Source organism: Mus caroli, unplaced genomic scaffold (assembly GCF_978045245.1).
Source record: "Mus caroli unplaced genomic scaffold, Mus_caroli_1 scaffold_7, whole genome shotgun sequence".
Lineage (NCBI taxonomy): Eukaryota > Metazoa > Chordata > Mammalia > Rodentia > Muridae > Mus > Mus caroli.
In genome coordinates, this window is record NW_028227262.1 from 36,025,637 (window position 1) to 36,038,290 (window position 12,654).

At 47.5% G+C, this 12,654-nt stretch overlaps 1 protein-coding gene across 3 annotated transcripts in view; it reads left to right on the forward strand.

The window, feature by feature from the left end:
* Window positions 1-12,654, forward strand: part of Srgap3 (SLIT-ROBO Rho GTPase activating protein 3) — a 230,695-nt gene that overhangs the window by 208,508 nt on the left and 9,533 nt on the right. For all 3 annotated transcript variants that reach the window (XM_085840189.1, XM_021165145.3, XM_029478506.2), the window contains 5 exons: window positions 975-1,080; window positions 1,283-1,510; window positions 4,483-4,562; window positions 8,900-9,080; window positions 10,526-10,675. In XM_085840189.1, the coding sequence (XP_085696315.1) occupies window positions 975-1,080; window positions 1,283-1,510; window positions 4,483-4,562; window positions 8,900-9,080; window positions 10,526-10,675 (745 nt within the window). The remainder of the gene's footprint in view (window positions 1-974; window positions 1,081-1,282; window positions 1,511-4,482; window positions 4,563-8,899; window positions 9,081-10,525; window positions 10,676-12,654) is intronic.

Sequence of the window (12,654 nt, forward strand, 5' to 3'; positions counted from 1 at the left end):
CAGGGCATGTGGGTGATGGATGCCAATATAGACTTCCACTTACTCTTCAACCCCACACAATGCCTACTCAAGAAGCAAGAACCCCAGCTTTGGTAGTAGGACCTCATCGAGACCCATTGTTCTAGGTAGTCTTCAGACTCTATGGAAGAACAGTGGCCAGGAGATGAGGCATGCAAGAGTGTCAGTAGCCCTGTCTGTCGTGCTGGCTACTGAGGAGAAAAGGGGTCTTTTGGAGGTTGGAGTTCTGTGAGGAAAATGTCACTGACAACGTGTGGCTTGTCCACCCTACACACAACTCCATAGGTGTTCTGTCTTGCTGTGCCATCACACCAGCATTTGACCCTATGGTTCACCTGAGAACAGATCCCTGATCTAGATCCTGGGCAGGCGCTAAGCTTTCTGCTCAATAGGTCACTCAAGAAGAGCCCGTGCTTGCACTGTTCTTTTCTGAGTGACTGCAGCATTCCCAGGCCTATGCTATGGCTGGTGCCTCTCACATTTTACTAAACCACTGTCCCTGTCTGTGACATCAGGACTCCAAGGCTTCCAGTGACTGAAATACAAACCATCTGAGTCCATAAAACAGTTTCAGATCCTCTACCAGAAATCTAGGCAATTGATTTTGGGCTTCGCATGGCCACTCTGGGGTTTCTGTGACTCTTCTGACCGTCGGATAGGTTTCTCATTTCTGGCAGAACCCCTGCTCTTCCAGATTTTTCTGCTACCCAAGTCCCAGGCACCTCTCTATAGGATTCCCCACAAGTCCTCAAGACCAGTTCAAAGAGGTTCTAAGTAGGCTAGCCCCCAACCTGTCTTGTTCTGATTGGCTCTAGCCAGGATCTCATATGAATCCCAACTGAGAGAAGAGCCTTCCTGACTGATCCCTATAGCGGATGGGGGAGGTGGAGCCTAGAGACATCTACTGCCTTGCTCTCCAAGGGTGTTGGTCACCTTGAACCCTCTGTGCCTTACAGAACTGGAGAACCCAGCTGACAGGGTGCACCCAATCCAGCAGATCCTCATCACCCTGCCCCGCGTGGTCATTGTGGTCATGAGATACCTCTTCGCTTTCCTCAATCAGTGAGTACCTGGCCTGGGGAGCCCTCTGCCCCTGGCCTCCTCTGGGCCAAGGCTCTTATGAATGCTATTTTATACATCAGAATATAGAAACTTCTGCATTTTGGGTTGTGTCCCCACTTGCCTCTCCCCCCGCCCAAAAAGAAAGAAACTCTGGGGGAGGCTTTGCCTTTTGGGTGAACAGTGAGTATCTGTTCTCTCCTAGCCTTTCCCAGTACAGTGATGAGAACATGATGGATCCCTACAACTTGGCCATCTGCTTCGGGCCCACCCTCATGCACATCCCCGATGGGCAGGACCCTGTCTCCTGCCAGGCGCATGTCAATGAAGTCATCAAAACGATCATCATCCACCATGAAGCCATCTTCCCCAGCCCGAGGGAGCTAGAGGGACCCGTATACGAAAAATGCATGGCTGGAGGGGAAGAGTACTGGTAAGGCATCCTTCCCCTTCATATTCCCCTTAGCATCACCCTATTGTTAAAAACAGTCAGAAGCCTTCCCGTTTTCTCATGACCCTGGGGGACACGCACTATAGCTAGTTTTCCTTGTAAGTTTTACAGCAGTCCCATGTGAGAGACAACTACATCAGTTAAAATTGCGTAAGTTACAAGGAGGAAGAACATGCCTTCAGATAGCCTAAGCCAATATGCACCTGTAGTTTACCTCACTAAAACATGTAGGGCTATATCTTCAGGTATGGCTGGATTCCGAGGCTCAGCAGTTGTCAGCAGGACCTGGCCCTGCAGTCTCCATCCCTTGGCTTCCCTTAGAGGCTGTCAGAGGGCAGCTCCAGCTTTGTCACCCACTCTCTGGGCAACTCCAACACCAAGAGAGCCTTCCCTTTCTCAGTTGTTCCTGTGGAGACTTCCCAAGAGTTACTTCAGGGCTCTATCTGGGTCCGAGGGGCTCTTATAATGTGGTAGCTGGCCAGGCAACCCTTTCTTCTCAGGAAGCAGAGGAGTGGGTGTCCCCACACCAACCTCCAGCCACTGACCCCTCCCACCCAGGGGTTCTTTCTCCCAGAGTCTCATGTCTTTGCATGTCCCACCTCAGGTCACTAGTCATTAGTCAGGTAGCTAGCTCTCTTAGCTTCTATGATGCTCTGTATAAGGAAGACTAATTAGGCACCTTTTCAGACCCAGGTCTGGCTTCCTTCTTCAAGCTAACCCTGAAAGAGTGAAGGTGGCTATGTGTTTAATTGTAATGAGTGACTATGTAGACAGCACCAATCTACCAGATATGTCAGGAAACGAGAGCAAAGAAAGGTTTTCACACTGAAAAATGATTGAGGGGCTTGGGGTATAGCCCAGTGATGGGGCATATACTTACTGCATAGGGGGTCCTTAATTGTATCCTCAGCATGAAAAAACAAAAAAAGATTAATGTTGGGGCTGGAGCGATGGCTCAGCAGTTGAGAGTGTACGTTGCTCTTACAGAAAGCCCGAGATCAATTCTCAACACACAAGTCATGGCTGTCTGTACTCCAGCCCCAGGCGACCTGATGCCTTCTGCCCTCCACGGGTACCTGCATTTATACACATATTGTCCCCACCCTCCACATACAAATAATTTTTAAAATAAAATAAATGTTTTTAAGGAAATAGGTTCTTTTACCCCTGATTTAAACATCCCACAATGTGTGCATACATTAAATGATCATATGACATCTCACAACTACATATAATTCTTATGATTTTTGTACAGTTAAATTTTAATTAAAAAGGAAAATTCAGTGGGGGAGGAGGAGTGCAGAGAAGAGAAAATTAAGCATGCTGCTTGAGACCAGCCGAATGTTCCTGCTGTCACAGGTCAACACAGCCTGTATGCTTAAGTCTTTCTGCCAGGTGCCTGTGGTGAACGTAGTCATTTCAGTTTGCTTTTTTTTTGCAAAAGAGTCTCATTATTTAGCACATGCTGGTCTTGAACTTGTGATCCTCCTGCCTCAGTAAGCGCTGGGATCATAGACTTGATCTGCCATGCCCAGTGGAGATTTGGGCTTTGATTAAAGTCCTCCTGGATGTTTGGATGACCTCCATCCTCTATGCTTATGCAGGCTTCAAAGTTGAACATTCCCCCACAAATAGACATGAAGGGCTACGAGGGTGGCTGGTCTCAGTGGCGTCTGCTTGCAGCTCTCTATCCTCAGACTGTACGAGACTCTTGTGCATCTAGAAAGCACAGTTCCTACATGAAGAGAAGCTAAACACACAAATTACACAGCTTGTTAGTACACAGTACACACGTACCACTTTTACACTTCTCTTCATTTCCAGTGAGGCTGGAGAATTAGTAATTACATGGTCATTTGGAAGGCATTTTCCAAACCAAAACGGGAGGTGAGGCTGAAGGTCTCAGTACAGTAAGCAAGACTCATTCACTGAGCAGTGTCTCCCCCTCCACCATCCAGAATCCTCTGGGGCCTGGATCTCCTGGTGGCAGGGATGGTACCTGAGTAGGATCAGCTCCAGTGGAAGGAATGTTGAGAGACTTCTGTTCCAGAAAGGGGACCCTGAGCCAATTACCATGAAAAGTTTCTCAAGGAGGTTAGAAAAGAGCCAAGCCAGCAGCTTAAACTGGAGCCAACTCACAGAGGACCGGGCCAAGAAAGTCCTAGGCCTGGAGCCCTCGGTAGAATGAAAAGTGGCTTTGTTTGTTGACATAGAGTATGTGAGAGGAGGGTGGAGAGGTTTCAGGCTCCACAGGTCAGCTAAAGGCTGACGTCCTTGATTTGGCTCTAATACACACATATACATGTGCACGCAAATACACACATACACTCTTTCACATGCACATATGCACTTGCACGTGTGCGCGCGCACACACACACACACACACACACACACACACACACACACACACGCACGCACTGATGTACACACTAGGGAAAGGCCTGGCTTCCAGAAGCTTGCGGTCTACCATTGCCATCTGGATCTCACTGAACACATAAACTACTTTGACCCACGTCTGCTATTGAACTAGAGCTCTTGAGTCTGAGTCACCTATAATAAACTGAAATCTATGTGGCTCACGGTTCTGAGAACTAAGAGGCATAGCACCTGTGTCAAGGGCCTCATGACAGATTGTCCTATGGTGGAAGGCAGAAAGGAAGAAAGTGTGAGAACAAGCAAGATAGCTCAGAGGGGTCAGTTGGCTCTCATGATAACTAAACCACTCCTTGATTGACACCAACCAGTTTCTGTTAAAATAGTCCTTGTGGCCTCATCACCTCTGCTTAGGTTATACCTCCAAACATGGTGACATTGGGGATGGCATTTCCAATACATGTGGGTGGTCACATACTCAAGCCTATGACAACCTAGTCAGTTCCATAGCTAGGGTGCACTAAGGGAGTATTCAAGAAAGCCCCCACCTCAGCAGGTCCTCTTCCTGTGTTTGCTTACAGTGACAGCCCACACAGTGAGCCGGGGACCATTGATGAAGTTGACCATGACAATGGCACGGAGCCTCACACCAGTGACGAAGGTGAGTAGCACAGAAGGTCTAGGCCAAAAACCTCACAGGGCCCTGAGCCAGCCACAGGTCCAACCTCACAGCCCCTCACCTCTCCAAGCAGCACAGCATGCCCTTCAGCATGGAGGGAGACCTAGGAAAGCCTCCATACCTGCCTCAGGTCCCAGCACAGGCCCACATAGATCCTGGTGGGCGCTATGCATTTACTACATACCATTCCTGGCCCGTGTCGTCCTCTGTGTGTCCTGCTTGGGTCCTAAGGGTCTGCTCTGCACCAGGCCTTTGCTGGGATCTAGGATGTGGTGACGAATGAGGTGAGTCCTTAAGGTGTTGTGTCTCTCAGAAGACATCAACGGACCGGAAGCAGCTTCTTAAGGACAGACTGACAATGTGAGATTAAAGGGTCATCTCCAATGCAGGGACACCTGTGAATTACCTCAATAGTGAGGCCCGTGGAGAGAAACAAAAGTGTGTGTGGAGAGAGAGAGAGAGGGAAAGGGGCCCATCCACCTGATTCCTCTACTCCTGCCAGATGAGGGACAGAATCATGCTGGTTTCCATGGAAACCGGACCACACAGAAGCGCAATCTGAGTGAAGTGGGCTCAGGCCTCCTTACCCACTAGATAGTGTGCGCAGAGGCTAGGTCAGAACTTCACAGGGGCTTCTCATGCTTACACAAGTCAGCCACAGGGCCAGTTCCCAGTGCCCCTTGGCTCTCCAAGCAGCACGGCTGCCCTTCAGTACCTGAGAGTGGTACTTAGGAATTTCTACAACCTCATGCTGCACAAGCATGGAAAAACAGCAGGGTGATATTCTGTCTAGAGATCTGTTGCCCATTTCAAATTCATCTTTTCAGTATTGAGTTGGAACAGCTCTTTACATATTCTAAATATAAGTTCCTTACCTCAAATCTGATTTCTGAATGTTTTCTTCCATTATGAGACTTGATTTTTGCTTTACAAATGGTGTCCTTTGAAGCACAAAAGGGTTTTAATTTTGATGAAGTCCAGTTCATCCATCTTTTATTTTGTTGCTCATAGTTTTAACTATATTCCAGAAGACCCTTGTCTTGCCTTCTTTCTTGCAAGGTATCTTAATTACTTTAAATTACTGTAATAAGATACCATGACCAAGGTAATTTATAGAAGAAAGAGTTTATTTGGGGCTTACAGTGTCAGAAGGTTAGAGTCCAAAGCCACCCCCCTCAAGTGACACACCTTCTCCAACAAGGCCATACCAGATCTTTCCCAAACATTTCCACTAACTAGGAACTAAATATTCAAACAGACAAGCCCATAGAGGCGGTTCTCATCCAAACCACCACACAGAGAAACCAGCCAGTATTTTACCACAAGAGAGAATATTCATTGTCAGGCTAATTGTTTTCTTTTTTGATGAGTGTCTGTGTGTGAATGCATTTTCATGCATAGTTGTACTTGTGTCTGGCACACACATGAAAACATGAAGAGGGTTGTTGCATGTCTTCTGTAATCACTATTTCTCTGAGGCAGAATCCGTAAACCTGGGCTAACATATTTTCCCTTGGACTGGAAGCCAGTAAGCCTCAGTGACACTTCTGTCTCCATCCCTCCCGGAGCTGAGGTCACAGGTGTGTGCCAGATGCCTGGCTTGTCTCCTGGATATGGGGATCTGAGCTTCGGACCTCATGCTTGTGCAGCAAAGGCTCTCAGTAGCTGAGCTATCTTTCCCAGCCGGCAGGAAGGTTTTCAGAGGTGCCTCTGTCAAGTCAAGAAAGCTGCCTTCTGTTCCCGCTTTGTGGGATGTTTTGTTGGGAGAAGGTGTTAGGTTTTGCCAAATGCTTTTCTTTATCCATTGCAATGATTATGTCATCCATGCTTTATATTTATGGGTAAGATGGGATACATTCTTTGTCTTTTTAGATGCTAAACAATTTTACATTCCTGGGATAAATTCTCTTCAGGCATGGAGCATGACCCCTTTAACAAACCCCTGCAACCGGTTAGCTAATATTTTGTAGAGAAATTTCTCATCCATATTCATTGTGCTGTCAGCCTGCCGTTTCCTGGTGATGTAGTCCAGGTTTTGTGTTAGATAATACTTGCCTCATGAAATGCATTGCCAAGTGTCCCCCCAACCCCTTGGGCTTTTTGGAAGACTCTGTGAATAATTACTATTGTTTAAATGTTCGGTATAGTTCAACAATGAAGCCAAATGGGGCTGGGCACTTCTCTCTCGTGCTTTGATGGGTGGTGCATTCTCCTGGAGACTCATTCGGGTTTCCTGTTTCTTTTCATAAGATGTATCCTTGGCATGTGTGCATGTCCATGTCTGATGAGCAGGCACACGCGTGACATGACATGCATGAAGTCGAATGACATCCTTCTCCTTTGTTTTGTTGAGACAGGGTTTCTCTTGTTTCTGTTGCTGCATGCGATAGACTAGCTGGCCTGGGAGCTTCTAGAAGATTCTCTTGTTTTCCACCCCATCTCACCATGGCAGGAGTGCAGGAACACAGATGTGCACCACTGTGTGCAGCTTTTTCCCCCCTATGTGGTCTAATGAATGAGGAGAGAACTGAGGTCATCTTACCAGCTTGATATTCTGTTTTTTTTAAAATATTTGTTTACTGGGGGGGTTGGGAGGGGTTGCCTTTGTCGGGACTTGTACTTGTGAGGTTGGAGGACAACGTGAAGATTTGGTTTTTCCCTTCCACCACGTAAGACTCAGCCATCAAACTCACATTTTGGGTTTGGCAACAAGCCACCTTTCTTGTTGAGCCATATCATTGGCCCCAGATATCCTAATTCTCAAGACCATTTTAGTAGTCTGCATTTTTTAAAGAAATATGCTCATTTTATTCCACTTTCTAGTGTGTTGATAGACAGTTGTTGGTAATGTTTCTTTAGGATACCTCTTTTCCCTTCAGAGTAATGACATTAACATTCCTCTTTCATTTCTGATCTTACATATGGCTAGTGTGATTTTTTTCATTCTTAGTTTCTTAGTTTATTTAGCTAAAGATTTGTTAATTTCATTGATCATTTTCAAAACAGCAGCTTGGACTTCGCCTAGCTCCCTAGTCTCTGTCTCATTTAATTCTACTCTAGTCGGATTCCATCTTTTTCTGCTTGTTTCTGCTTAGTTTATACTTCTAATGTCTTGTAAAAAAAATTTTTTTTAGATCTTAAATTTAATTTTAACATTTTGCCTGCATGTATGCCTATGTACCTCGTGCATGCAGTGCCCTTGGAGGCCAGAAGAGGGTGCTAGACCCTATGGAACTGGAGCTGACATGTAGGTGCTAGGAATCAAACCCAGGTCCTCTGGAGGAGCAGCCTGCTTTTAACCACCCAGCCATCTCTCCATCCCCCCAGTTCCAGTTTTTTAAGGTGAAGGTTATTGATTTAGGATTTCTCTTAGCACAGCCATTTGCAGCTCTAAATTTCACCTAGGCAGGGTGTTAGCTGCATCCATGAGCTTGAATGTACTCTGCCCTAATTTTCACTCACCATGTGGAAGTCTAAGAGTCCTTGAAAGGCTGATTGTGAGGCTCAGTGACAGAGTTCCTTCCTAGTGTGTGGGAGGCTCTAGGCTCCATCCCCAGCATGACAAAGGACAAAAGAAAGAGAGGAGGAGAAGAGAGTCACAGAAAGTATCGTGGGTGAACAGAGATGGGACTCTAGTGCTGCGTGCAGGCAGGGTGGGGTCTTATGTGTAAAGTGGACCAGGGAGAAAGAGAGCCCATGGGAAAGTGAAGATAGAGTATATGCTGGTGTGCAGAAGAAACAGAAGTCTCTTCTCTCTCTCTCTCTCTCTCTCTCTCTCTCTCTCTCTCTCTCTCTCACACACACACACACACACACACACACAGGATACAGGGTCTCATGTAGCTCAGACTAGCCTTAAATTCCTATTATCCTACCTCCACCTCCCAAATGCTTGGATTATAGGTGTGCATTACCACACCTGGCCAAACTGGCTTCAGTAATTATGCAACAGAAAACAAGGATCTGGCCTGCCAGCTCCCTATGGACATTTTAGATGTTTGTTTATTTACTTTTTTTAAAAAATAAGTTATCATTATGTAACCCAGACTGGTCACAAACTCACAGTCTTCCTGCCCTGGGCTCCAGAATGCTGAGGTTGCAGGTCTGTGCCACCAAGCCTGGTACTCAGTGGACATTCTGAGAAATTGCATGGCTTGCCTAAGATCAAGGAGTCTGAGCCTGGTGCGCAGGGGTCCTGAGCCCCAGCCCATGCGTTCATCAAGCCTGCCGCCCATGATTCCTCACTGAAGCCAAGGCTGCATGAGTCACCGGCCACTCCTAAGACTTCACAGATGCTCTTTCTCTTGATTTTCTTCTAGAAGTGGAGCAGATTGAGGCCATCGCCAAGTTTGACTATGTGGGGCGGTCCCCTCGTGAACTATCCTTCAAAAAAGGGGCCTCACTACTCCTGTATCACCGTGCCTCAGAGGACTGGTGGGAGGGCCGCCACAACGGTGTAGATGGACTCATCCCTCATCAGTACATAGTTGTACAGGACATGTGAGTGATAACTGGGGCCTTCTGTGAAGAATGAGGGAATAGATTAGTGATGTCTGGAACAGGCAGTGGAAGAGGAATAGATGTACAGGACATGTGTGTGAGAACTGGGGCCTTCTGTGAAAAATGAGGGAATAGATTAGTGATGTCTGGAATGGGCAGTGGAAGGGGAATAGATGTACAGGATATGTGAGTGAGAACTGGGGCCTTCTGTGAAGAATGAGGGAATAGATTAGTGATGTCTGGAATGGGCAGTAGAAAGGGAATACTGGGAATTTGTTCTTCCAGATTCAATATGTTTGATAATCTCTAAGAATTTTTTCTTAACTTCCTTTAAGTGGAAATCCACAGAAGAAATATGCATGTTGCTCATCCTTCCAATGATACAGAGATAGTATTAGGTCTGGGGTCACCATCCAAATCCATGAGCCACATCTAGGTTACCACCATGGTCATTAGCATCCCATAATCTTCTCGCATCCCTCCCCTATCCTGAGCTTTTTCTGTAGCCGGTGATCAGCTCGCCAACCCTAAAGGCACTTAGTCCTTTACTCCAGATGTGACCTTCAAAGGGGGTGGAGAAAAAGAAATGTTCCTGGTCTCCTTTAACCAGATGTCATTTTTAATGATTTAAGGAGTTAAAAAGCCACACATCCTAAGAATCCACCACTGCCAAGAAAGTTCAAGAAATCAACACTTTGTTTGGGATTCTCTCATTCCTTTCCAGCGTGGACAGGCTTAGCAGAGCTGGCCTGTCCTGGTAGCAGCTACAGAGCTAAGCTCCACAGGATGAGAATCCTAAGCCTATATTGTGATGCAGGAGAGAAGGTTCTCAGCTTGTGCAAAGGCCAAGGCCAAGCGAATGGGAAAGGGGATGCTGTAATAGTGGGCCAACTGGCAGCCCTGGAGTCCACAGACCTCTGACAGCAAGGGCAAGTCACTGGAAGGAGAAGGCTATAGAGGGAAACTGGCAGAGCACCCCTAAAAGCATGGGCCACCTCACAAGAATCCTGCACCGCAGATAGGGAGATAAGGGACTGAAGTGGCCCTTCCTTCCTTGCTTGGTTCTGAACTACCTTGCATGGAGCCATAGGAAACTCAGCATACAGCACCCTATGCTGGGAGGCTTAGCACTCAGTACCCCACACCCAGCTTGCAGACTCCAACCCCCATTTCTTCAACCTGTCTCCATCATTGAAAGGGTCTAAAAGAACAAGCTAGAAAAAGGTAAAGAAACAGAGATATAGGAGTAGAATACAAGGGAGCCACCTGCTAGCAAGCCTGGCTATGCAAGCATTGTGGTGGGTGTGTGTGGAGGGAAGGTGTTCACCCTGGGCTGCTGGAATAGCCATAGGTGTGTGCAGACAGCTGTGAAGGAGTTCTGGGCATCCCGGTCCTTCCTCAAGAGCATGGGAACCACCTCCAACTCATGTCTCTCTCCTCCCCAGGGACGATGCCTTCTCCGATAGCCTGAGCCAAAAGGCTGACAGCGAGGCCAGCAGTGGGCCACTGCTGGATGACAAGGCCTCCTCCAAGAATGACCTCCAGTCCCCCACAGAGCACATCTCTGATTACGGCTTTGGGGGGGTGATGGGCCGGTAGGAAACATGGGTTCATTTTTTTGTCTCACTAGTACCCATTTGCTTGTTTGTGTCTGAATTGGGAGAAGCAAGAGGGCAGGAAGGGGAGGAGAAGGCTGTTACAGCACCTTGATCCTACAAGCCACGACCCTGGGAATGGCTGGGTGGGCTGGCTGGAAGGACCCAAAGATTCTTGGTGTGAGCCACCCAGCTTTGAGGGGGAGGGAAGGGGCATTGAAGAAGGTGGAGGAAGACATATGCTGGGCTCATAGAACTTTTTTATTTTAAATTAATAATCATAGGCCAGCCTGACCACATAGTAAGACTGTCTTGAAAATTTAATATGATAGTACTGAGGGGGGGGGGAGAGACACAGAGAGAGACAGAGAGAGACAGAGCAATAAGACTGTCTTGAAAATTTAATATAATAGTAGTAAGAGAGGCAGACGTGTGTGTGTGTGTGTGTGTGTGTGCGCACACACACACACACACACACAGAGAGAGAGAGAGAGAGAGAGAGAGAGAGAGAGAGAGAGAGAAGTTGGCGAGTGCTTTTCTTCCTTTCTCCAGCAGCTCCCGGATCCTTCCAGCTTTCTGCTGGAGGTGATTTGTTATACAACATTTTTAAAGATCTAAAGCTCCCACAGTCCCCCATCCCTGAAATACACCACTTAAACAGAGAGCTCACACCTCCTTTTGTGCCAGTGAAAGTTGATACCCGACTCCGCCCACCTGTTTAGTGGGAGCAGATTTGCCAGTTTCTTCACAGAGGCTGGGCTGCATCACATGACCCTTCTACCAGCAAGCCGCTGTGCAAGTCCTCCTGGGAACAGGAACAAGAGAGAAAGCTAACAGCCTGTCACTCTGCCTCACCCCCAACCCCCGGTTCTCTTGGAATGTCAAGTCTGTGTGTCCCCCCAACCCCCACCCCTGCTGCAGAAGGGTCATGTAATCAACCCAGTCTTTCCAGAGATTGGAAGCCACCTGTGTCAGCATACAATGGGAGCATACTCAAGAGTTTATTTTAGTTGAGGCCCTGATGGCTCTTTTAGAGCTAAGTCTATTCAGTTTGGCTTTGGACACTGCAGGATAATAGAGTCCACAGAGAAGTCAAAGACTGGGGTCCACCAATGATAATGGCATGGTCCCCTGCTCCTAGGAGGACCATACCATCTCCTGTCTCTCTCCCCTCTTCCCTCGCTCATCTTTCTTCTTTTCTTTCTCAAAAGCCTCTTCCTCCCCAACACCTATGCTTTGGTCCTATTGGGGCACCTCCAGGCTTGCTTAGCTTTGCTGGGGGCAGAGGGTTTGAATTGCCACCAGTCTCATGGAACTTGGTCCATTCCCAGCATCCCATTCTTCCCTTCCCTCATCCCCATCCAGCCTTTCCTCCCCTCATGAAGACCTCTGTATCTTGGGGGACTTCCATAGGACAGAGCCATCTTTAAGTTATTTTTAAACCCACTCAGATATGGGCAGGTGAGAGATGATAGTTCATCGATGTAGCTGATTCACCGGATGGACTTGGGAGAAAATACAGGAAAGCTGTGGCAGACATGGGTCAAAGGCTTGTGCCCTCCCCCCCCAACATTTCCATAAGCAGCTCATACCCTTTTATACCAGTAGAGCACTGGAGGTGGACAAGGTACCCATAGACCAGAAGCATAGTTTAAAATGACGTATTCACTCTTCAACAACTTGATTTCCATTGGTGGGTGACAACGGTGAACAGGTGTTTTGTTCCTAGAGGTCCCCTCCTGTGCTTACTGTGGCCTTTTGGTACAGTCAAGACTCAGTGTTTCAAACCAGCTAGAATCTGAAAGGCTTCAAACTATATATGACCAGAGCTGGCCACAGCATTTCCAGTTTGAAATCTTTCTGCCCCGATCTGACCTTAGAATCTACTGACCTTAGGGTCTGCAGTATTGCCATGGCCAGCCTGGCTCCCACTCTCCACATTCCTCCCTGGGTCAGGTTACTCCTCCCCTTTAGGGGAG